This window comes from Pteronotus mesoamericanus, unplaced genomic scaffold, assembly GCF_021234165.1.
Source record: "Pteronotus mesoamericanus isolate MK-2021 breed Mesoamerican mustached bat unplaced genomic scaffold, CSHL_Meso_final contig_181, whole genome shotgun sequence".
Lineage (NCBI taxonomy): Eukaryota > Metazoa > Chordata > Mammalia > Chiroptera > Mormoopidae > Pteronotus > Pteronotus mesoamericanus.
The window spans coordinates 12,321,036-12,349,030 of NW_026555077.1; the positions used below are offsets into that span (position 1 = coordinate 12,321,036).

The 27,995-nt window shown below is 33.1% G+C and overlaps 1 protein-coding gene across 1 annotated transcript; it reads right to left on the bottom strand.

The window, feature by feature from the left end:
- Positions 1-442: 442 nt before the first annotated feature.
- Positions 443-27,989, bottom strand: ODF2L (outer dense fiber of sperm tails 2 like). The gene is made up of 15 exons (XM_054566927.1): positions 27,877-27,989; positions 25,855-25,987; positions 25,078-25,206; positions 23,420-23,479; positions 23,230-23,301; positions 22,578-22,694; positions 19,047-19,232; positions 15,583-15,692; positions 14,513-14,648; positions 9,887-9,997; positions 8,534-8,638; positions 4,814-4,899; positions 4,573-4,735; positions 2,777-2,902; positions 443-571 (listed from the first exon to the last, which is right to left on the bottom strand). The coding sequence occupies exons 1-15, from the start codon at positions 27,987-27,989 to the stop codon at positions 443-445; spliced, it is 1,776 nt and encodes a 591-aa protein (XP_054422902.1).
- Positions 27,990-27,995: the final 6 nt, after the last annotated feature.

A 27,995-nucleotide genomic window follows, 5' to 3' on the forward strand; every position in this document is an offset into this window, starting at 1 on the left:
CAGCCTGCAAACAAAAGGGTCACTGGTTCGATTCCCAGTCAGGGCACATGCCTGGGATGCAGGCCAGGTCCCTAGCTGGGGCGTGTGAGAGGCAACCACACATTGATGTTTCTCTCTCTCCCTCTTTTTCTCCCTCCCTTCCCCTCTCTATAAAAATAAATAAAATAAAAATCTTTAAAAATAATTCTAAAAACCAATATGATTTAAACAGAAATCAATCCAGAGCTAAGTGAAAATTATCCAGCAAAAGAAAGAATGTGAACATCCATCTTATTTTAAGTTTTAATTGAATAATAAATTATGTTTCAAAAATCTTTACATAAAAATTCTAATACCACCATCCACAAATCATAAAGTATAACAACAGATAGTATTTTTTTACCTAATCACTTTTTAGACTCAGAGTAAAAATGTATTGCTTACAGAAAATAAATTCAATAATTTATCCAAACATTGTTACATAAGAAGTTTTAAGAAACTGTAAATAATTCTTAATACTCTCATTTTGATTCTCCGACTTTTCAAGACTATGTTGTATTTCTTTCAAACATACTTCCTGATGTTGTGCTTTCTAAATAAAAAAAGAAATAAAGACAATCAATAATGACTTTCATATTAAAGGATAAATATAATATAAAATTTATATATACAATATTTGACATGATTTTAATTTTTTAAAAGAGTCCTAACATCAAATGTGTTTCTTAAAATCCAGAATGACTAAAACACATATATGGTTGATATTTACTGTGATATAATTTGTTGTAAAACACATTCACTTAACCCCAAATTATTACATATTTAACATGGTTAACATAATACACAGATCTTATTTAAAACTGTTGTAATTAATTTCTCTCACATTTAACACATTTTACTACTAGTTTTTGCCATTTTTCTCTGCCTAAAAATTCAGATTTTATACCATTAAAATTAATTTTGCTGTCTTAAAAATGGACAAGATTCTAGTTTTTATACTATAAACATTTTGCTTTTAGAATCCTTAATAAAAAGAACTCAATATTATAGGTGTTCTTTATTTGAAGAAAAAATTTAAAACCTAATATATATTTTTTAATATTCAGTTCTTATAAATTTCCAAGTAGATCTGTTCACTGAAAATATTTTAGACAGACAGGCTGCAAATAATAGTTAGCTTCAACTAAAATGTAGGCACCTTGAGAAGAAAAATGTTTTATCTCCCTCTCATCAGGTATTCAATAGTACCTGACACCTTCTGACACTAAGCAATGCTCAGTGTTCCTCAGGTAAAGTAGGCTGGTATGAAGCAATGTGCTGGGCGGGGCTGCACAGAGTCACAGAACAAATACAGTGAGTCTTTGTAGAAAATGAATTTTACTCAGCATTGTGGAGGGAAAAGTACTAATACAAACACACATATCGTTGGGCAGAATGCAAAATGTGCATACATTCTAGGACAACATGTAAGACTCCAAATTCATGTCAGGTTTCAGGAAGGTTGGCCTGAGTCTGTGCATCCACTCTGCCCCTCACTGGAACTCTTGGGCACAAAATCTGAAGTGGCCCATTACTGTGGGCAGGGCACTGTGGGAGACCCCGGGGGACAAGCAATTATAAGACAGGCTCTCAGGGTGCTTGCCATTCAGCTGGAGCTAAGGCGTGTAAACAAAAATAAACACTGAAATACCTCCTAAAGTGTCCCCTTGAAGGGAAAGGATACATAAACTCATTTTTCAGCAATGTCTAAATGTATGCTTAGAATTCTAGATTTTTACTACTGTAGAAATTATCAAGTTTAATTAATATCAAATTTTAAACCTATTCATTTTGGTAGCTTCAGCCAAGTACTGGGAGCATTATAGCAAAACCCATCTCAACTTAGTGAACTTTTCTTTTCCCCCCAGAAGCTTTAACTACATAAAAAACATAACACATATATTAACAATATCAGCCACTCTGATGGCGAGTAAAAAAAAAAGTTCAGAAATAAAGAAAATGCCAGTGCTAAATTCAAAGTGATAAAATTAAACTAACATCACATGTCAAAAAAATCATTTAACTTTTGAACCTTTTAGATTTTCAATTTTTCAGACATTTGGGAATGAAAAATTAGTTTTCATGGAGTCTTCAGCTCCTGGAAAAAATAAAGTATTATTATTTTGTATGTCATTATTAAGTAGAAAGTTTTCAAGTAATTTAGTCATGACTAGTGCTAGCTTTCATAGTATCTTATGCCAGTTGGCTATTTCATGAACACTTGGGAAAAAACATTAGAAGACTAATTAAACACAACCAATTTACACTATTCTCATTTCAGAGCTGCGTGGACCAAAGCATCCATCTCATGTGCAGATTTAACACTGAGTATTTACTTACTGCCAATTTATAACTTCCTAAAATATAATATTCATTATTCAAGCTGGTATCTAACTCATAATAATTGCTGAAACTGTACCTTTTAAAAATGAAAAATTCATACAGAAAAAAATAAGTGGATTATATCTGTAACTTTCATTAAGTAGCTGTCATGCAAAAGTAATATGTAGGGAAAGGGCCTGATGAGGCTTTGGCGGAAATGTAATAGAAGCTACCAAGGATGAGGATAATAATTCTTTGGCATAATCCTGACATTTTTAATTTTTGTGATTTATATTATTTATTTGTAATAGTATCAGTAAAGAAATAGGCCTGATTTCCCTCACTTTGTGCTTTAACTGTTTAAGTAGACCAGCAAGGTAAAAATGTTAAATGCTAATTTATTTTTTATGAAAACACATGTCATACTAATACTTACACTGTTTATTTTGCAAACAAGTTGATTTTGTTCTTCAATTTTCTTCCTAAGCTCAGTTTCCAGATCTAGTATTTTAATTTGTAAAGCCCTCTCTCTAGATGACATTTTCTCCATTTCTTCAGAAACCTGTAATTTTCATTAAAAGAGTAAGGTAACTAAATGTGCTTTCTTTAAAGTATAATTTAAAGCCTTGACATAGTTATCCTATACCTCGTTTTTCCAAACAGATATTAACTGGATGCTAGACAATTTAATTACAAAATGTTTAAAATTGTTCTATCATAAGGAAGCAAATATAGCATAAGTATCTACAAAATGACCTAAGATAGAAGAGGTGTATGCATTTGCACTGCTCTGTGACTTTGGGAGATGTTTTATATCTGAGACCACTTTCCATTTTATAGTATTATATTCACCATGTTGTCTAGAATGGTACTGGAACACAGATTGTTCTTATTCAATGCTGATTATAGACTTGGATGGATAAAATTGGGGGCAGGGCAGGTGATACATACACTTCACACACACATAAAAGAGATTGATTTTTCATTCATTTACTTTCAAAGTGGTCTGAATTTGAGTTCTCATATATCTCTGACTGTTCACTTAGCACAAAGTCTAGCTTAGCTTTGTTCATCCAAGGATTCAGATATATAGAAGTCTGCTTACAATGATGTTGGGTTGGGGCCTGAACAATGGGAGTGGAGGTAGGGACCAGTTCAGGAGCAAGGAGCTAGCGGGAAGGGCTATCATCCAATCTGACTCCAATGGCCTCAGTTCTAAGTTATTATAAAGTGATTTACAAAGATTACTGTGTACAAATTTCTAAGGGTGACTGTGAGTAAGGCGTGCAGGCAGAATCTGAAGCTGTGGGAGAAAGAGCCCTCAGAACAAATGTCCGTGCCCTTGACCATGTCCCTCAGTGTGGACAATGGAGAGAGGGCAGTGACTGCACTCCTCATGGGGCAGGAACTAGAGACAGTTTCTTACCTTAGTTTCTTACTTGATAAAATGGGAATAACGAGTAACTTGTCCTGGGCCAGGGTATAATGTACCAGAGACAATTCAAATACCAAACACCAAAGTTGACCTCCTGTCCTTTCAAGATTACATTCTCAAATCATTTCGTAACTTTACCTCTCCTGTGAGATCTTCCTGAATCATGTCTCCTCACCCCCAGGTTGAACGACCTTGCCCCCTCCCTCTATTCTAGCACCTACACGCTGGACGACATTGGTTTGTTCACAGTTATCTCCCTCCTGAGCAATGAGTGCGCCGAGAGCTGAGGCCAGGTCTTAGTCATCGTTGCATCTCAAGGACTAGTAGAGACGCACAGGAAGATATTTATTAAATGCTAACCAAATGGATTTAACTAGAATTTAATTCTTGCATGTATTTATTTATGCAATAATATTTCCCAAAAGAAAAGGGAGTTGTGCTTTACAGGTCACTGGATCCTACTCAAAACCAAAATGTTCAATAATTTTCACATTAGCTTTGGTTTTATTTTTTTAAAAGGGAGGTGGAAGGAAAATATTCCTTCAAAGTGTTTTCCATCCCTACCCTTTACCCTGCCACATCATCATTATCTGGTAAAGTAACTCTGGACCAGTAATATATCTGTTTAGCTGCAAAAGGCAAAAGTAGGTAAAAAACAAAAATGTAATTGCTCCCTTCACCCTGTCATCAGGATAAAAACAATAACTATAGGTTTGGCAAGATGAGATATTGTCTGTTTTAAAAAAGGACTCTTTGGTAAACTAATTAAAAAGTTTCTAAATAAAGGCCCTCTGTACCTTTTGTCTTCCTTCTTCTAAAGCAGCTTCCAGCTGTCTAGCCAATGCTGTATGTTCTTCAGACTTCTCTTTAAACTTAAGATTGCTGTGCTTAAGAAACTCTTCTTGGTCCTCCAGCTTCTTTTCAAGCTCTTTATTTTCTGCATCCATCTGTTCTAATTTTCTTTTTCCAAAAAACATTTTAAAATTACAGTGTATAGAAATACATATAACACCAATTTTAAGTCAATGTAATACTTACTGTTTAAGGTTTTCACATTTCAATTGAATAAGATAATTTTCCTCTTCCAAAGAAAGCTTTGTCAGAAGATTGTGATTTCCATCAAACTAAAAGAGAAAAAAATTTTTTTCTTGGTTATTTCCTTTATAATCAATTTCCAAAGAAATCTGTAAGTTTTATTGTTAGAACAATCAGAAGAAACAAGAAGGTAGCCCTAGCTGGTGTGGCTCAGTTGGTTGGAGCATTGTCCCATAACCAGAAGGTTGCGGGTTCAATTCCCAGTCAGGGCACATGCCTTGGTTGCAGGTTTGATTCCTGGTCCAGGTGCCTATAATCCCTGATTTGGGCGCATACCAGAGGCAACCAATTGATGTTTCTCTCTCCCTTCCTCTTTCTCTAAAAGCAATGAAAAAAAAAATCCTTGGATGAGGATAAAAAACATATTTAAAAAAGAACAAAAGAAGGTATAAATATTATTACTCCTATACAGAGAGACACCAAGAAATATTACATTGTTAAAACATAAGTTAAAAAACTATGCTGTCATGGAAAATCATCTATAACTTTTTTTGAAAGACAGCAATTAAAACATTATGAAAAATGTTGTATTGCAAAAGGACATTTATTTTATTAAGTGTGAAGATTTTTAAGATTGTAGCATATTTAGGGTTACTCTTATAGTTTTTTGCTTCACCTAAACAATGATTAATAATTGAATATCTGTGAAGCTGTAACTATGAGTAAAAAACCTATCTGTGAAAAGCAAATTAAATTAACAAAGAAATCAACGAAAGATACACTCGCCCATGCCAAGATAGACTGTTCCTCCCATTGCTTTAAAAGCTATATTTAAACAGTTTCAGAGGCTTTAACATTTCTCATAATCTCAATTTGTAACTTAGGTTGTCTGTGTAATTTGACATTTCCCTAGAAATCTCTTCTCAAGAATTTAAATTCAGCAAAGCTTTGTTTGCTTGTTTTTAAAAACAGGATGTATTTCAAATTTAAAATCCAAACTACATTTGGAAGATAGGGAATCATTCCTAAAATTGTTTTGCAAATAAAGAAAAATACTTGCTACCATCCTTGGACATGCTTCTTTGACAAAAAAAAAGTGCTTAATTAAAACATGTACTTATTAAGTGCTTACTATGTGCTATGCACGGAACCAGAAGATGGCTATGTGGTAACTCACAGAACATCCGTGGTCCCTGCTCTAATGAAGTAAACCAGTATATGCCAAAAAAATTGGAAATAATCCAAATAAAGTTGATGCACAATTCTAATTAAAATGAATTCAAATTTTTGTGAAATAAATTACAATAATTTAGCTTATCCTGACATCAAAAAATATATATGTAAACATAGCATTGCTCCTTCTCTTACACTATTACCATGTCTTCAAGTGTCTAAATATAGATTTGTGTGAATAAACTGAATCAGCAATTCTGGTTACCAATCTTTTACTATAATATATGAAACAAATAGCTTGCAAAAATAATATTAGTAGTTGCATAAAACTGGTATTTTATCAAATGATTTAGACAGGAGTAGAATAAATCAACCCCTGACATGAGTGCCCTCAACTGGTGAAATCATTCCTAAGCGGTTCCTTAACACATCTAGCAAAGTGAGAATGATGGCTGCACACCTGGCCCTGAAGCTCCCTAATGGTGCGGGCCTGGTCTGCACATTTGCCCTTGCAGTGCTGCAGCCTTTCCTGACACTCCTGAAGCTTCTGCTCCGCCGCCGTCAGCGCATCGCGGGCGCGCTCTAACGCCTTCAGATGAGACTCCATCTGGCCTCTCATCTGAATTGTAGCAGTAGGGAAATAAGGGTAAGATAGCACATTCAGCATTACTGTTTCACTGTTTTAAATACTAGATATGCTTTTAATAGAATATATACTTTAGGTATAATGGTTTTAAACAAAAAGATTCCACTAAATAAATATGAATAAACATTAGGTTAGACTCTGACAAATAATGAAAATAAAACTCAAAAGGGAGTGACACTTCAATTAGCTTTCAAAAAGTATGTTGAATAAATGTATACAATAATATTAGCTTGCAGGAAGAATGTTTAGCCTACTTAGGAAAGGAAACTTTTTGAATCCTGTCATTTATATTTCAGTGTAGATATTACTAATACAGCTGGTATGGTAGTTTTCCACTATCAAGCCATCAGTCTAAAGTAACTGTCACTTTTTGTCGTTCAACCTTGTAACTCAGATATTTCAATCAGAGCAGCCTTGCTGCACTCATCTTAGTCCAAATCAATGGGGTTTACTGCATATTATTTCAAGAGAGCTACTTTTATCCTCAGTAGACTATTTAATTATTAATGTTATTACAATTTTATCTATGTTAATCTCTCTGGCCGCTGCAGTTCCTCACTGCAGCACTTTTGCAGAGCTGTGACAAGAAGCAACCCTAAGATATGCTCGCACTACTAATTAAGAAAAAATAAGCAGACACACGGCACCTAGGATGTTCATAGGGAGGAAAAGCAAGAGCTAGCCTCCTTCCTGGACACAGGAACCACCTAGGGCTACTGCGCAACATGTGGCAGACTTAATCGAAAAAAATAAAAATAGGACAAAGCACACCTCCCGAAACATCTAGGAGCCCATGAGAAAACCAGCAGACTTAAAATAGTGGAAAAATAAAAGGAAGAATTTCATTTAAAAAAAAAAAAAAAAAAAAAGACTTTTCTGGTTTAATACCAGTAAGAAACCACTGTGACTTCACAGTACCTGAAAAACAGGCCTCTGCTCTCTCTGCCTTTCTGAACCGGTTTTTAAAATAGGCTTTTATTTACAGTGCTGCCTAGCAAAAGAGAAGACATTTGCATTGGTATGTCTCATGAAAAAAAAAGAGACCAAGAGACACGAAATAATTCCTTCTCTAGTTTGCTAAAAATAGGAAAAGTAATTCTGAGAAAGTAGTAATTGCGCCTTGATGGGTTATCTATCTATCTCTGTTTAACCGGCAGAATGCCTGCTCTGGCTAGCCTCTTCACATTGGTGCCTCATTTGAACTTTTCAGCCCCCAGATACTGAGGAAATCCAGAGCCAGCGGTCACCTTATTACACTCAGCTGGAACTGAACAGTAACATCCCATGACCCCTCCAGCCAGGAGCTAGTAGCATCCTACGGCTTTCACTGCTTCCTCACCAAACATGAAAAGACCCAAAAAGGGATGCAATTTCATTTAAGAACTTAAAAATATTCACAAAAACATCATAACTTGCCAAACTGGCCTTCCTCTCATTCTGTTGCAATAGGGTGAAAAAAAAGGAAATGATGGTTTTTTTAAAGTAATATGATTTTTCTTCCAACAAAGCATTTAGAAGAGAGTATTTACTTTGCTCTTTTAGACACAAAAGATTTACTACCAGAAAAACAAGGGACGATTAAAAATGAGAGGTATTCAAATTTGCTTACTTATGGTTGATGAAGCTCAGTAATAACCATTTTTTGAGCTATGTAAGTCTGCTCTTGAGTAAGAAAAATTAAATGTTTATGTTATTTTCCAAATATTAAGGAAAAAGTAGAAAAATAGTTAAACAAATAAACACCGTTCAAGCCTGGAAGAAACATTATTTCCTCAGAAAACAAACTCCTACAGAGATTGAGAATAGATAGAGAAAATGACCACAATGAGAGATATTTGTCCAATATTCATAAAGTATAAAATATAAATCAAATATTATTTTATTATCTAAAATGTCAACCTTACCTTCTCTAGTTTTTTATTTTTGTTTTTTGTTATTAGGTTATTTTCACTTAGCAAATTTTCACATCTGCTTTTCACCATTTCAGCTGCTTCTTGCAACTTTTGTATCTGAAAATAGATTAGAGTAACATATTATTTTATTATTAAGACCATACTATGAAATAAAAAGCTAAATATTTTAATTTTCAATTTTAAACCAATCATTATTTCCCTTTCAGTACGTCAGCATGTTTATCTAATGTTACTCCTTTTTTAAATATGGAAATCACTCAGTGCTCTCCTCTAATCCACAATCCTTTTATGATTTAACTGTCTCCTTCCATTAATTGTCATAGACTCTTCACTTGCTCTGAATGTAAAAGAGATTTTCATTTCCAGGTCAATGTCACGAAGAATCAGCCTCTGGTTTCAAACTAGCTCTCACACCATTATTGTACCCTCCAAATCAAAATTTGCTCAAAAGATATCTGACTGAGCATTTTGTACAAGGCCCAGAGCCTAGAATATGATAGTGCACCGATAACATTCCTGCTAAGAGCTTAAATCCAAACCAGCTGGGAGACCCAGGTGACAGTCTCAACACCATGAGCCACAGATCACCAGCGCCTCTATTCCTACCTCTGGCCTGGATGCCTCTCGGGACAGCTCAACTCCATTTTCCCATCTAAACCCTCCAGATGCAGCCTCTTCCTACTTACCTACACTATGCTCCCGTTAAGCTTTTACCTATAGTACTGTACTCTTTATTCAAATGTTCACTTCCAATAAAATCTAACTCTTTATTGAGCAGTTTGTTATCCATCATTCACAGGCCTGCATAAATTCCATCTTTCTCATTAAGTTTTTTCTCAAATACCACATTTCCAAAACATAAGCTTTTCTATAAACTATCATTGAACACATGCTCTATCCCAAATATATTATCATATGTTCTTTCTAGGTATTTCTTGGGAGTAAGTCTGAACTACACCTTATTTATTGGGAAAAGGGGAGTATTGGACTTTAATGGCCCTTGAAAGGAGTTGTTATTCTAAATCAATACCATTAAATATACAAGATGACAAAAAATATAAACAAGATTATATACAAGGTTTATATTACATCTATGTAATTAGTTTTAGAGCTATTTTTTAGGAATATCCAATGCACACAGAGGCAATATTTGAATCAGGAATCAGTAGAATCATCTATTTATAGAAGTATTTAGGGCCTTAAGAAACATTTGGGACATGTCATGTTCCATCACAAGTAAGAGCTTCACCCTTCTTCAGTTCTGCTTATTTAGATTCTAAAAAAATGCAGTGTTTTAAATTGTCTATCAAATTTAACAAACATTTAAAAAAATGCAGTGGTTACCTGAGTTTTATACACTTCAATAAGTGTTTTCTGTTGTTTTTCTACTTCCTGCAATTCTAAGAGTTCATTTTCAACAGAAACAACCTCATCCTTCAAAGTAGCAAGTGTTGTCTAGCAAGAAACATATAAATATATATTACAGATCATTAAAATTCACTTGTGCTCCAATGCTATAGGATTATAAAAACATAACTTACTATCAAAAGTTAATAAAATAATTATTGATTGCATATAATTACCATCTAAAAAATTTAAGGATTTCAAACAAGTGGCAATACTCTGAAACAACTTTAAAAGACTTATATAAACAAGACATAGTTTTAAAATTTTTAAAATTTAGTGACAAAAAAAGACTTGGAAAATAGACCAGGTTCCTAGATAGGGAGATGCAAACCAGTTTTTTCCAAATCAATAAAGATTTAATGCAATTTCAACCAAAAGTATAACAGTTGGGGGAGGGGGAATATGACAAAATTAATTTAAAATTCATATGCAAAAATAAACAGGAAAGACTAATAAAATTTTGAAAGAAATTTCCAAATTTCTAAGTGAAGAATCTCAGTACTTATTAGGTATTAAAATATATAAAGAACTAAAATTAAGACATTAAGAATATAGAGATCGATAGAATAGTAAAAAAATCCTAAAATTATATTTAGTATATGACAAAGGTTGGACTTTATGGATCAAGAAACAATGAAAGCAACAAAACTGTTTAACTATTAGAAAAAAAATAGATTTCCCTGTACCCAACACTATTTTTATGTTTATTAAAAATAAAAAATGAAGCTATAAAAATTTTCACAGAAAATATTCTTGGATATAAGGATAGCACAAGCCCTACTAAGCAAAAAACCAAAAGAAGATATCAAGAACTGTAAGGATCTGACACTTTACCCTCTAAGTTTACAAGTCAGCTTAGCACAGTTTCAGGGATGCTAAGAGAACGCATGAGACTCCTAGGTCAGGGACACAGGGCTTTATTACCCCCAGCAATCACAGTACCCAAGTATCAGCACTGGTGTGCGTTCTCTAAGCCTCAGTTCCCACAGGGCAACATAGAGGGCTGCCGGGTGACACCTGTACATATAGTGGAAAACATTACAGGGGAACAATGCTGAGTTTAGGGAACTCAGATCTCTTATAACAGGCAGTCATCATGCCTACCCTTTGCTATAGAAACTGCTATATTCCAAGCATTTGGAAGCAAATATCACAATCTTTCTCTATCTATACATCCTTGAAAAGATAGTCTGGACCTACAGGCAGTCAGTGCCTCTGCTTGCAAGATGAGCAGAAATGGAGAGATTCCCAAAAGAGGTCATAAAATAAAATATATATACACATAATACACACACACATACAACTATATATATACATATATACCTGTATACACATATGTGTATATATATCCAAAATTTCATAGCCCCCTCAAAGATTTAAGAGATGAGCAAACTTTGAAAAAAAGTAACAAATTATGACAAAAGATGAACACCCTTAATATATGGAGACTTCTTATATGTTGATTAGGAAAAAGGATATAGAAGATAATAGTAGGTAACTCAAAAAAAGCAGAAATATATATAATCGATGAATACATAAAAAATTTTTACTAGTCATTAAAAAAATGCTCTAGAGACTGGATATTCTTCTAGTAGTGAAAAAGAGACAAAAATCCTTTCCTTCATGAGCTTACGTATTCCATGTATAGAGAGACAAAAACAAGGGGTAGATGGGACCAAAAAAAAGACTAAGAAGTGAGATATATCAAACACGAAAGCAAGGTAGGAATGAAAAGCTGGGGTTGGGCCAGAAAAGGCCTCCTGAGAAAGGGCTGTTAAATAGACACCAAAAGGAAGTGTGGCTCTTTGAGGGAAGAGGATTCCTATCAAGAAAGGCAACAGTGGGAGAAGCCCTGGCCAGTTAGGGAAAAACAGCAAGAAGGCCAACGTGGCAGAAGGGAAAAAACAAAAGGGAGAATGGAAGAAGATGAGGTGAGAGAAGCGATGGAAAGCCAGGTGGCATGATGCCCTGTGGATGTTCACTGACTATTAACCAAGATATCACTGGAGGGTTCTGAGCGACATGGTTACATTTTCGTAGAAACTGCTTTCCTGCGGCACTGAATGCTTACTACAAGGTCAAGGACAGAAGCGAAGAGTTAGGAAGTCAGTGTAAGGACCAGATATGGCGGCTTGAACCAGGATAAGGGCCACGGTGCTGCTGAGAAGTGGTCAAAGTCTGCGCGTATTTGAAGTAGATTTGCTGACAGACTAGAAACAGATGTGAGAGAAAGAAGTCAAGGATTACACCGAGTAATATAAAGGGTGATTGGCATTAAATGACATGAGGATAGTGTAGAGAATTATTTTGAGGAGTACAGGAAGTCTATTTTGGACACAACTTTGAAATACCTATTAAATATCCTAGCGGAGATTTCAACTAGGCAGTAGAATATATGTATGGAATTCGGGGGCAAGGTCTAGGCTAGATATATAAATGGGTAAGCCTCTAGGCTATACACAGTATTTAAAGGCCCAACATTAGATGAGTTCACCTATCAAATCTGAAGAGACTTGTTTTAAATTGCTTAATGTTGGAAAAATACAGGCACCCATTTATGGTGGGTAACTTAGAAATATGAAACACCAACATTAAAAATGGGCCTCCCTTTAATCATGTAATTCAACTCTAGAAATTTATGCTAAGAAAATGGATATGCAAAAACATTCAAAGAAACTACCTACATTTTTAATTACAAAAATAAAAACTGGAAGTGGTTCAAAATCCCAAAAATTATAAATATGCTAATATAGTAACTTTAGTTATCTTTGTTATGAGCTTAGAGGTGATTTTTATCATTTTTCATTTTGTGCTTTTCTGTTTTTCTTACATTCTATAATAAATAAAACTTTCTAACCCTTCAAATAAAATTTTATTTTTTTAATGGAGGAAATCACTGGGTCTTGGAAGCAATATCACCTACCTTTTTTTTTATTTGAAACTTTAAAATCTAAAATTATTCTAAAGTAATTAAAAGTAACAAAACATGACATCTAGGCAATTTTACATTATAAAGAACATATGCGAAACATACCTCAATTTTTTTCCTTAAACAAAATCCAGAAAATAATGCACTAAAAGTACATGTTTTTGCATTACAATAGAATATAAGATATCAACTTTAACAATGATTTTATACCTATGTAACTTAAAATTAATTCCATTACCATGCAATCAAAACCTAGATTTATAATTAATGAATTATCCTTCTAACCATTTCTCCCTGAAAGATATCGAGGAAATTTAAAAAAATAAACACAATAAATAAAATTTCCTCTTCCTGGATGAAACATTTTAAGCATTTATTCAATAAATATTCATTGAGAGATAAGTACATGCCACACCTTTCCTGGGCATCTTATGCATACAAACATGGGAGTTTATAAAGATAGATTCGTCCTAAATGAGAATATTCGGGGAAGGTGAGTAGATTTTGAGCTGACATTTAAAGGAAAGGTAAAATTTAGATACTGAGAAAAATAGCACTCCAAACTATAAGGCTAGCAAAACTATAGGAATCGGTACAGAAAAACACGAACAAATTGCATGAATGAGTACTCATATTTGGTAGAGCTCAGGATAACTAGTACACTACATTCTCTTATCTCCCTTGCAGCTATGTGGGGCCATACATCTAAATAAGTAGAAGAGTCTAGTGGTATGAAAGTTTCGGGAAGTCTCTCTAAAGATAAAGAGATGGGAAATAAAAGGAAGATAATCCACCATTTTTCCTCCTTCCATCCTGTTGCTTGAAACTTGGCTATAATGGCTGGAACTCCAGCAGCCTTTTTAAATCATGAGGATAAGCTTCTCAACCTAAGAATGGCAGAGTAGAGAGCTAAAAATAGAGGTTAGGTTATCTGATGCCGTATCAACTTTGAACTGCAAATTCTGGCTTTGTTTTACATAAACAGATTCTTTTCTGTTTTCTATTTACTGTCCTCCAAAAATAATATGAAACTGAGAATGATGCCATTGCTGTTAGTCAAGTTTCATATGGTTATGTGCATCTCTGATTGAGAACTCAAGTTTTTCTCAGAAAATGGAAAAGCTTCTTCCCCATCTTTTTTCTGGTACACATACAAACCAATCACCCCTTGGATTTGATTAAGTTGGAAAATTCTTTCTGGTTACAAAGCAGCCAAGAACATATTTTCTGGTTTCAAACAGACCATGGCTGAGGTTATATCCTATCGTAACCATGACACCTAGAAATAATCTAATGCATTAAAGTTAATGTAATTTTGGATGGTTCACTTAACTAAAATTGGAGAGTAAATACATTTTTTTAGGTTGAGTCAAACAGTTATTCAACTTTTTAAATCTTATTTAATACTGCTGAAAACAATTTTAACATGTATCTTTGTATGTAACTTTAAAATTTAATACCTATATACGTGTGTGTGTGTATATTACCTATTATAATGACACTCATTCTCTGAGAAACATAAAGGACAAAATGATACAAGAGCATTATTTTAAACATACTGTTATTAAAAACTACTTGTACTAAGTAGACTAAGTTGTGATAACACAATACGTATACACACAAACACACAGTACCTTTAATTTTGTATTCTCAAGAGTAAGAGTTTCACTTTCATATTCAATAGACTGAAGTTTTCTAAGAATTTCCCCACATGAATTTTTTCCATTGTCTTCCATTTTCTTCAGGTCTTCCAAAAGATTATTGATTTGCCTTTATAAAATAAATGACATATTTTGTAAGATTATTGAATATTCATTCAAATAATACATCGTAAGTGTGTTTCTGAAGTTATTTTGGTAGATGTATTGTTTCAAAAGTTAATGGAACTCATAGAACAAGGGAAATAGGAAGCAATCATCTATGTAAAGTTACTATCTAAGTAACCTTGATTAGAAACAACTACACATTGATAATGCCAATGAAAAATTACACAATATTCTCTTCTCTATCCAATAAAACGTTTAAACTATCATCATAGACATGTCTGTCTGTCTCTCATTCACACACATACAATCTCTGGGCAAGGTAAATAAAAGTATCAAGTAAGGCAATAGTTAATCTTTAAAAGCAAATTATATTTGCTAGTCTTCAATGATAATACTGAAGAAAATATATAGAAAAATAAGACATTTAAAAGCAAATATTCAGGGTTCACTGTTAGTTTATCAATAATATAACTCAAAGCATAAAATATATATTTTTTTATCACTGATTTTCTTTGTTATGCATTTAAAGCACTTGAAGGAACAATAATTTTGGCGATTTTGAAAGCATTTATGCCTTTCTTATAAACTGTAGTATTATATATACTTATACATTCTTGTTTAGTAGAGAAATGCTATTTCCATTCTAAGACAAAGATAGTGCTAACATTTACTGCAAATAATAGATGACATATACTCAAATACCAACTATTAACTTACAAGTTCATGTTTCAAAATGTGAACAGCAATGTGCTTTTAATGGGTAATCATTTTGTTGTATTTTTAGATTAAGAAAAGTTTATAAAAGTATAAATAGAAAAATATCAAATCATATACACAACACCTTTACCACATGTAAATCCAGAAGAACAAAAATACAAACCACTCAAAGAACCGAAAAGACTTCTTATATGGTAAAAGAGTCTAAACTTTTTTCTTACTTTTTCATTGTCTCAATCTGAACTTCCAATTCAGTTTTTTCTATTACAATTTTCTCATAATGACTTTTCCAGGCATTGGAAGCTGAAATTGCTTCAGACAACTTGGCTTCCTAAAAAATACATAAAGTACTCATCTTGTAATTTAATAACACTTTGGTTTTGTTCAGGCCCCTAATCACAAATATGTTATAAACGAGGAAACATCCTATAAAGCATGAGACTTTTGTTACAGAAAATTTCAGTGCACAACTCTGAATATAGCAAAGCTTTAAAGTAAACTTTAATAATATCTTGATGTTACTATAATTTTATATGTATGTAGTGGCAGTTCCAACTTAACACTTTAAGGATGTTGGCTGTAACTATTTTCAAACATTTCCTAATTAATGAAGATAATTCCCTATTGACTGAACTTCTCATTTTTCATTTTATATATAGCACATGCTACCAACCATATAAGCATTAGAGGAGAAAGAAGCCCTCTGGTGTACATAGAAACCATGTGCAATTCCAAATTCTACAGCATTTAATAATGCAGCCTTGTTTTATAATGATGTCTACCTGCTTTGTTGAGGTCACCCCCACTGACCTTCAAACCCTGTTAACTTTAGCAAAGAGATGAGAGTGGTAGTCATGGCTTATTTACTTTGAATGTGAGTTCCCAAGGTAGAGATTTTTTTTTGTTGTGTTCATTGCTAGGGCTTTGAACATTGCCTTGCGTAGAGCAAACTCTTAATAAGGTCAAATGAATCTACTCTTTACAAATCCACCTAGTGAGCTGCATAGCCATGGTCCCCCATCTGCATTCTACAGAAAAACAAATTCACTGGAATGACAACAGTGCCAATAATCACTAATCAGAAGACCCAGAAATACAGTAGTCCCTCCATATTTGTAGGGGATTGGTGCCAAGACCCTGAAGCAAAGCCTGCAAACAGATAGTACTGAACTCTATATACACTATGTTTATTACTATACATACATACTTATGATAGTTTAATTTATACATTAGGCACAGTAAGAGATAAATGACAATAATAAAAAAAAAGTGCAATTATAACAATATACTGTAATAAAAGTTACATGACTGCCCTAATTGGTATGGTTCAGTGGGTTGGGTATCGTCACAAGGACTGAAAGGTCGCTGGACTGATTTCCGGTGAGGGCCATGGCTGGGTTGCGGGTCAGGTCCCTGGTTCAGGGCCTATGAGAGGCAACTGATCAGTGTTTCTCTCGCACATTGATGTTTCTCTCCCTCTCTTTCTCCCTCCCTTCCCCTCTCTCTAAAAATAAATCTTTTTAAAAAAGTTATGTGACTGTGGTCTCTCTCTTGGTCTCTCTCAAAATACCTCATTGTACAATATTCATGCACCCTTCTTGTGATGATGTGAGATGATGAAGTGTCTTATTAAGTCAAGAACTTTCACTTTTCACTTCAGGGAAGAACTTCATGGCTTCTCTCTGACATATCTGAATGGCTAGCATCACTACTCTTGCATTCTGGGGCGATTAGTGAGTAAAATACGGGTGGCTTGAACACAAGCACTGTGATACCGTGACAGGCAATCCGGTTACCGGGGGGCTAGTAAGTGACTGAAAGGGAGGGGGCACACACCGTGTGGATGTGCTGGGCAAAGGGATGATTTCTGCAGGTGAGACAGAACTGGGTGGTGCAAGATTTCAGAATGTTGTGCAACTTAAAACTTATGAATTGTTTATTTCTGGAATTTCCATTCGTATTTACAGACCAGACCACGGATGACTAAGGGTAACAAACTGTGGAAAGTGAATCCACAGAGAAGGGGGACTACTGTAGCAATGGTAACAGTTAAAGATTTATCGGGTGCCTCCTCCTTTCCTTCCATCATTCACCTAGTCACTGAACAAATATTTACTGATCTACTGTACACAAGATATTTTTAGTTATATTTTTAGTTATATTTTACTATATTGAAGACTAGTATTTTATTTTCAAATTCTATATAAAATAAATTTTAATTAAAAAATACATGTACTATGAAGTGTAAGTTGGGTAATTATGTTATAAATTAAGATATTTAGAAATTTCACTTATAAAATAATTGCTATCAAGAAAATTTAGGACATGATATGATTAACTGTGGTGGGACCCCTTCAAAAGAAGGGGTCAAGGAAAGCACCTCTGAAGAGATGTCAATTTAAAAATATACCTGAATGATTATAAAAGAACCAGCTAGTGTGAGCCAGAGAAGAGCATTACAGCCAAAGGCAACAGCAAACAATAGAGAAACAAACAAGATGCATTACAGGGATAGAAAGGAGGCTAATACTGCAAATGGCAGTATGGCCATAAACTGTGTTTTGACATAGGTTTTCTTTTTTTCTTCCTACAATCATATGAAATGGGCAGTATTATTATCCCTTACTTTATAGATTTAAAAAAAAAAAAAAAAAAAAGGAAGCTTAGACAAGTTCAGTACCTTTTACCCAAAGTTCACAAGGTTAACAAAGGGAGGAACCCCCTGCACTGCAGAGGGGCCTGGCCTGGGTGATATGACACTATTTACATAGGAAAATCCCAAGAATGTTAATGACTTGATTGGTTTTTATTACTCAAGAGTATTTTCAGGCCTAGAACCTTCTAGATTTTGAACCTAGTCTTCAATTCTTGTATTTAGCTAAATTCTTCTGAATGTAGGTAGGTTAAACATTAGTCCTAAAATGTTAACAATTGAGCTTATAAAATATTAAGTGTTCTGTTTACATAAATGTTTGTGCAAGTCTTCATTTCTAAAAACCTCTAATAATTCTGAAAGTCTAACATAAGGTTCTCAGAGGTGGGATACCAGTGAAACATTAAACAGAATAAATATTTTATTAATTGGTATTTGAATAAATATAACAATTCATTAAAAACAACAAAGCACTAAGTCCATTTTCAACTTTGTACTACTCACAAAGATAACTTTCACATGGTGTGTTTACGTCAGCAAATGGTTTTAAATGCTTTACAGAGTTCAAATGAATTAATGAATAAAGTCATATGGTCCAATAACATAAATCAGCATTTCCCAAACTAGTGTTCCTCAGAACCAGTTCCAAGAGTTGTTTTGTGGGTAAAAGAAGAGTTCTGTGGTTAAATAAGTGGTGGGAAACTCTGAGTTCAATACCCTTCATTACACTGCTTTACTTTTATGAAAGTCTCCTCAGGGCCTCTAATATGCTAATGTGCACTGTAAATTTCCAAAGGGGAATATATGTATGTTACGTTATCCTCACACTTAACATATCCTTTAAGTGCTCAAGGAACTGCTGATATAATTCAGTATGTAAATTTAACATTTTATGTAATATTTCAAAATAAAGATGAGCAAAAAACCATGAGTAAAGTTTTTCTAGTATCAGCAATATTAGAAGCATCACGACATTAACTACATAAACCAAGTACACAAAATAGTTCAGTAAGAAAAAACGTATGTACTAACCTGATCTCTAATCTGGGAAGTCAGGTTTTCAATGTCTCCTGTAAAATGTTCAAGCCTTTGTTTGTAAACTTTAGATGCTTTTTTCAGGGCGATAGTTTTTTGCCTACTTGATTCTTTCATCGCTACAGTCTCATGCTTACTCTTTTTCAATTTCAAGTTCCATTGGTCTATCTTAGTCTCTAAGCTCTAAAAAGTAAAAAAAAAAATATATTAGCAGGAATTCAACTATTTTAGAATTCCAATGTTTATGTAAATATTGCAAAAATATGTAAATAATCTTCCACATGAGGTTATTAGAGGATTCATCATATGATTAATAGAAAACAAAACAGTGAAGAACAGTGATTTCACTGACGTTTATCTGTAGCCAGTTATTGAACGCAAATTTAAAATACATAAGCCTACATAAAACTAATGTTGCTTTTATCGTAGATACCAATATTGGTGACTATCGTAAAAATACTAACTTCCTTAAAACTGTTGTGATTAACTAGAACTTCACATGTAGACTATTACACGTGGTACTAGTTATTTCAAGTCAAAAAACAGTAATTGTGCTGGAGACAATTCAAACAATAGGTACACAAAGCTCCAAGGAATTAGTAATTTACCAAAAATGACAAAAAAATCTACAGATCATGAAAGGTATGGATGAGACAGACATACACGTATTGACCAAAATTCTAACTTATGAGAATTAAGGGGCATGTCTTGATACTTAAGAGTTCACCAAGGACAATAAAAGTACTGCTTTACCCAATGAGTAGTAACTTTGTGAATGTTAATTATTCTAGGACTGAACAAGGTTACGTAAAGAAATGACTACTAGATCCGCAAGAGCTAGGGTAAAGAAATGTCTGAAGGCATGTTTCTATCCATTGAGTTTAATGGTGTTAAACAGCATGACGTTTTCTTGACGTATTTCTTGATAACATGAGAAGCAGAATATTAGGCTCAGCTGATGATAGATATGATTTAGTGTGACACCTCTCATACTTTTTTTCAAATTAATTTAAGGGTTCATATTTAACTTATTTGAGTATTAAGTATCTAAGAATTTAAAGACTTAAGATTTTAATGCTTTTACATTTTTGAAAGTTGTATAATACTGAAAAGAATGCAAAATTATTACAGAATTTAGGTTTTAGTCTTCCATTCACTGGACAATCATTTTAATTTGAAAAAAATCAAAGAAGTCACAGTAGAAAATGGGGCTTTACTACATAACTCTGATATACAATTTTTGCTTCATAACTTCTAGTGAAATTGAGATTTTAAGATTTAAAGACTTGATTCTTTGAAAAGTGACTAGGTAGACTAAAAGAAGCAAAATATTCTTAAATTGTATTTTAAAAACTACCTTACGCTAAAATATCCAAGGAAATGTTTTCATAAGTAGTTGGAGAAAAACAAATAAAGAGCGAGACAGTAGGTCTCTTTCAGAGAAACAAAGGCCCCACAGGAAACGGAGCTGTCATTCCTCAGCGAGACCACAGGGTGTCATCATCACACCACGAATAATTGCTATGAATTTAAAAACCTTTTAAACACCAAAGGCAACGTAAAATTTTTTTCTGAAAAAGATTCTGGTCAACTTTCTCACTAAATTTACCAAATGCCACACTTGAACACTATTACGGAGTACACTGAAACCATTAAATTATTTTTATAGTTTCAGAATAAATCCCTCACAGTCTTTTGCCAAATGAATAGACAATATTTGAAGTCAACTATTTGTCTTTTCACATTTCCAATACATACTGCATATTCTAAAAATAATTATTCTCTACGTCTTTTAAAATGTAAAAATATTCTAATGCTAATTGCTATATAATAAAGATCTAGGGAAAATGGGTAAAAAGTATCTTCAGGGTAGTTCTCAAGAGAATTATAATTTATATTTTTAAAAGAACTAATATAATGAATTAAGTCAACAATATTATAACACTGAGATTAATGTTGCCAAATTGAGTTCCTTGTGCTTTTACTCAAAAATAGTATCTTGTTAAACCTAAACTGAAGGTTAAATTCTGACCTGCAATTACTTAACGCCTTAAATTCCAAAAGTGTGTGTGTAAGGTGTAATACAGAAAAGTCAGTAGCCTAATGAAACTTTCACTCATTTCTAAACAGTTGAATTTTTTAAAAGTTATTTGAATTCAAAGTATCAATATTATACAGGAGACTGTCATTGCAAAATCTTGTGATTTTAACCTTGTATTCTTTCCTCAAATTACCAGGAATAGAAAAAGTAACGTAACTTTTTTTTAAAAATCACTTAATAAAATACTTTCAAAAACATCCCCAACTGCTATTTGAGAAAATAAAGATTGTGGACGATAAATTGTAGTAGATAATTATTTGAGAGATTAAATCACACGTGTTCTCTTGTATTTACCATGATGAGCAATGGAATGGCGACTGCAGTTCACAGGCAATGCCCCAGACACCGAGAGAAAGGACACTGGGGTCTCTGGGGGAGAGTGCTTACAAGCACACGGAGGGGGACAGAGAACAAATTCTATATCCCCTATGGGCCTATTAATGTCCCTTTGAAGAGCAAAAGCTCACTGAAAGAAAGAAAAAAAGAAAGAAAAGAAAAACCAAGTGTCCTCTTAAAACATGTGCCACAGATTGCAGACATCTGCTAAGACTCAGGGATTCAGAAGCAAATAAACTTAACACAGAAGTCCTCACACTTGGTATGGTGTGTCTTTGTACACATCTCTTCTGAAAGTGAGAACACTGCTTGTTTTCCTTTGGCAAAAATAATGACAGCAAATCCAAATATCTAGTGTCATATCATAGCAACCGCAAATTCAAATTGCAAGTGACTGTGAGACTTCCTAAAGAATATTTAAACCACACAGTTTAAACCAAAAAATTCCCTTTATTTATGTGTGTGCACACACTCTCTCTCCCCTACACACACACACACACACACACACACACACATAAATACATACATATATACATAAATATATATAAGTATACATATATACACATATATAAAAAAGGAGATTATCTAAACACCAAACCTAGGATAACTGATTTTAAAGTTATTATCATTAGTAACAAACACAAAAATAATAAGCATTTATTTAACACTTACTAAATATGTGTAAGAGTATGTATGTATGCATAGATGTACAAAAAATAAAGTAAAATACCGGAATACTATGTGCCAAAATGTATTTTAGAGTTATTTTAATTTTCTCTTTAACATTATACAAATTATCCACAATAAACATAAATTAACTATATAGTGGGAAAGCTTTTCTAAGTAATTCAAGCTCTTCAAATCTTTCCTAGAGTGGTACTAAAAAGAGAGCATTTTTATATTAGGATTTGGAGGCAAATCTTCAGACAGCCCAGAAATCTTAAGTTTCAGATTTGCCTCAAATACGTATTTCCCATGACAGTACTTAAGTTGAATTCTTTCAAAACCATCAAATTCCAGAATTAAGGAAAGGCTTTATAGTAGATCATTAATTTTATCATAAACTATAAAAATGAATGAATATTTATAACCTTTATGTATTCTTTTAATTTATCATTCTCTGCTTCCTTTTTATGAATTTGGAGTTGTAGTCGTTCATGTACTACTTTAACTGATTGTGCAAAACGACTGGCTTTCAAAGCATTTGCCTAAAACAGAGAAAACAAAAATAAAATGTGTTATTTGATATATTTCTCCACAATCTTTAACTTACCTGTGTTTAGACACAATCTAAACAGCTGATAAAAAGCAAAGTAACACTTTACATACACTGTGACGCCCACCCCACCATTACAAATGTTTTTGACATAAAGCTATTTGGGATGTTTTCTCCTTCCTCCCTTTATTTAATGGCTCCTGTTAATTATCTCTTTTTAAAAATTCCTATCTATGTTCCCAAATAAAATTATGGGTATGTCTAAAAAGCTCCACAATACAAATTTACACATAGTTCCTAACACACAGTGATTTAAGCCACGTACCCTGACAGAAAAGCCATAAAAATCTCAAAAAAAAAATTAAAAAAAATTAAGATACGCTATTTGTTACATAAAACTTGCAAAATATATAAATAATCTAGAAATCTTTTTGCGCCTATTTCTGAGGCTATGGGAGCCAGGATATAAAGAAAGGAAAGGGGTCAATATTAAGAAAATAGATGAATTAAGCTCAAAATCTGCTTACCTTTTCATTCTGAAACAAAGAAGAAAGTTCTTGGATAGAGGTCTCCTTTTCAAGTACCTTCTTCTTAAGATCCTTCAGCAAATACAATGTTAGAGTTAGGAATATCATAAATAATCTTGGCTAATTTTATAGGCAAGCAGCATACAAACAAAAACGTCAGGAGAACAGATACAAAGTGTAAAAGACTTACAGTATTTTTACTTTCATTATCAGTTAGCTTCTCTAACATGCTGGTTAAATTGTCATCTATCTGTGAAAAAAAAACTGCTATAAATCAGTGTTCATAAACTGTATCTCTCTATATAAAAGAGTAGAAAGTAAAATAAGCATCAATTTAAAAAGGCAAAAAGGACTCGTGGACATGAACAACAGTGTGGTGATTGCTGGGGGAGGCAGGTATAAAAGGACTAAATGATAAAGGGGAAAAAACAAGAAAGATTAAATTAAAAAATAAATTTTAAAAAAGAAATAAACACTAATTAAGAAGTTAATATGAACAACTACATTAAACAGTTCAGATTTTTTAGAATATTAACATCAGAAGGATTTTTACCTAAGTGTTCCAAATCATGTTTTGCCCACAATTCATAAAATTAGTTAATTTACTAAATTAACCTCTAAATGCTGCAGAAAGTACAAACCGATGACATAAAAATCACAAAAATTTTGTATAGAGAAAGCTCACAGTGCTGTTAATGAATAGGTAAAAATTATAAATAACCTAATTCTACCAATAAGAATTGTTCTTAATTATGGCAAATCAGTAATGGGATTTCTGTAGACATTTGAAATGACAGCACAGGAAAATGTTTATTCATTTGAGTGTTATACTCCTGTTTGAGGATGTGGAAAAGCTATGGATTCCTTTCACCTAAAAGCACATATGCATGTACATGTGATGTAAAATTATATACACAATTTCAGAGAGTTCATGGACTTTCATGAAGCCCCTGCCTATTACTACAAGGTCACACAGCAGAAATGCTTGGCATACATGTTTTCATTTCTCTGGGTATACACGACTTCTAAATGAATGCTCACAGCAGCTTTATTCATGACAGCCAAAAGCAGAAGCAATCCAAATAGCCATCAAATGAGGAATGGATACATAAATGTTGTATACTCATATATAAGTATACCCATAAATAAAATATTATTTAGCAATAACAAGGAATGAAGCACTAATATGTACTAAAACATGGATGAAATTTGAAAACATTGTTAAGTGAAAGAAGGCAGTTATGAACAACCACCTTTTAAATGACTCCATTTATGGGAAATGTCCAGAATCAACAAATCCATAGAGAAAGTACATTAAGAAGCTAAGGAGGGGTTGGTAGGGATGGTAGGTGAACGTCTAAAGGGCATGGAGTTGCTTTTGGAAGTGATGAAATGCTCCAAAATTGACTGTGGTGACAGCTACCCAATTCTGTGAATACACTAAAAATCACTGAGCCATATACTCAAAATGGGTGAAGTGTATGGTATGTGAATTACATCACAACAAAACTGTTACCAAAGAAAGAATACATGGATGTATAAATATAATGTACAGAAGAGCTTACATTCTATGAGTATTTTATTGTAATCAGCTGAAATGACATAATAATTGAAGATTTTGATATAGATAATAAAAATGTATTTCCATATAAATATGCTGCTCTCATGTAGAACTATCTATGAAACATTAAAAGTATGGGTTATACTTTAATGATTGCCATTTCAACCAAAAATTCAAGAATTATTTCCATTTCAAATATACCAATATTTTAAGTTCTACAGTTTGAAAAATAATATAACCTTCAAGTGAGAAATATCATTACTAAATTAGTGGTTAATGTTCCTTACTTGTTGGTATTCTGGTTTTCTAAAAAGATGTTCTAAAGCTTGTTTTACGCGTTTAAATGTATCTAATTCTTTTGTTAATATTTCCTTCTGTTTAACAATCTTCTTCAAATCGGATGGAGAAAGATCAGCCTGACAAAATATAAGAACCACATACATTTTTAAGGCATAGCATTAAGACACTCTAAAATATAATGTCACTTACTATTATCAAAGAATACTTTTTCCTAATAACAAAACCATTCTTTTGAACATATTAATAGTAAACGCTGCCAAGTTTATTAATAGTAATAGAATCTGTTAAATGGTACATTAAAGTAAAATGAAATCAGTATAAGAGCTTAAGCCCTACAGTATTTCAGGCATTTATTTTAATAAAACTAATAGAATACAATCTGTTTTTTTGTCCTTACCTCAAACTTTAATACACTGAAATTTCAGAGATTTCTACTCCACAAAACATTATAGAAAATAGATATATTTCATTTTTCAGAATATTTTGGTTTTAAATTCGCCCTTGAGAAAAGCTGACTCACTCATTCAACTCCAGGTAAGTCAAGCACCAAGGTATACAGTTTCTAGCTTACCTTCTTATCAAATGCATGCCTGAAACTCTTTGAGGAAAAGTACTGTGGTATAAAGAACACTGGTAAGCCTGCATTTTCTAATATCAAATACCAGCACATACACACAACTATAAGATATGAAACCTCAGTTGGTGCAATCTGAGCATTATGCTAGATTTTCATTTTATTAACTATTCACAAGTCAAATACTCACATTTTCAAAACTAATTTCTTCAATGGTGTCCTTAAATAATGGTAAAAGTAATTCCACAGAACAGGTTGCCAACTCAGCTTCTTTAAATGTTGCTTCCAACTCAGTCTTTTCATTTAGGATGTCCTGCTTTACACTAATTGGAAATTCACAAACAAAATTTAAGTTAAATCTTTCAAATAAACCAGGGGTATTTTCACAAATACATATGACATAGCTTAACTAAGTATTATAGTTGTGTAAATTGCTCTGCGAAATGTATCAGTGAATTGTCACAGAAAATGTAATGGATTTTTCTACACTGCCATATTTTTTCCACATTTACTATAAACAGAAAGACAGTTTTTAAAATGGTAAGATATATAAAACACAGAGACCACCAACAGCAATGTTTTCACTGTGCCATTTGAAAATTATTCAACACCCCTTTCCTAGTTTGGAAAACGATTTGTGGGAGTGTTTGTCTTTTATTCTTCCCTTCCTTCTCCCTTAACTTTATTCCAAACCCAAAAGACTGGTCTTTCTAAACCTAATTCCTGAACCCTTCCTTAAAAGTTACTGCTCTTCACTAAGTATTCTACCAGGAGAATGAATAAATTAAAGAAATGGATAACAAAATCTAAAGCTCTCCAGATATCTAAAAATCCTTCACATTTAGCTTTATAAGAATTATCATTTCAAACAAAACTGTAGTATTTGCCTTATTTATTTATAATCTTTTACCTAGACACTACTGTGTATTGCTCTCAGACACTTTTTTTTTTTTTTTTTTTTTTTTTTTTGCGGGGGGCACATTTTTACATCCCAAAGTCAGGATACTTCTTCACAATCTTCCTCCACAGCTCAGGAGGAAGTCCTGAGCTGTTTCTCCTGCACCTGACCCAGACTTACAGAATGAGCGTCCAGTGCTTTGCTGAGTATCCCAGAGATGGGGTGCAACACTTCTTTAACCCCTAGGAAGGGTCATGGAGAGAGGCTGAAGGAGCTGGTGAAGTAGGAATGTATAGCAACATTCCAGAAGCAAGACTCCAATGTATGCTGCTGTATATTGTAATTAAGAACCCAACAGCAAGAAATTTTATTTCAGTTAAAGAAGCTCCAAAAAATGCCGTATCACCAATATTCTTAATAGCACAGACAACTTGAGTCAAAAAGTAACTCTGAAGAGTTGGACTTGAGTGCAGAGAAGTTTTGAGAACGCCTTAACGCATTTATTTTATTTATGTTTTATTTTTATATAGGTACATATTTGGAATAAAAATCTATGTATAATTAATGAGCTATTTTAATATTTATACATAAAATTCTGAATCTGCTTTTAACTGGCAGCTCTTTTCTTTCTTTATGGAACACATATAATGGCTCGTCAACATTTGATGGCATCTTAGAGGCTATGTCAAAAAGTAAATTGTATTCTTAAGCACCACTGGCTTAACTGATGGGCCTATGAAGATGCTGGCTATGAATAACAATTGCCTATTATTAAAAACCATGGGAAGAAAATCAAGAATAAGTATATATGACCAAACATCTTCATTTATAACAAAGTAAACTAGAAGTTGGACTATACCATCCATAGTAACAATAACAGTATTTTAAGATTGTCATTTTGGGGAGCAATGAGTCATATAAATAATGAGTATATTCCCCATTCTAAAAAAGCAAAGCATGGCAGGTATTTGTTAAGTAGCAATATACCAAGTGACAGTGAATTGGTACTCATTAACTATATATCCAATATTCTGTAATTTATATCTTAATTTACCTTAGTTAAAACACTTAATACTTTACAAGTTCTTAATAGGTAAGGTTTTCATTTTTAATTGCTTTCATTGAGATTCCAAAAAATTTAGCCAAAGTTTGCTATATAAGTATATTATAATCAGAAAAAAACAAATATGTTAATTACTAGACTTGAAGGAGATAGTTGAAAGAATGCTGTATTTGATTCAAACAATTTACAATATGGACAAAACATGAAACCCTGAAATCAGAAAATTAGACATCCCCCATTGCTGAGAATACCAGCTGAGATGGCTTTCACTGGCATGCTGTGATAAATGTTCTTTCTCTTGTCTACTTTTAAAATGGGAAAATAGTTCTTCTGAATGGTTTTCATCACTTGCAGGCTCCTCCATAAATCT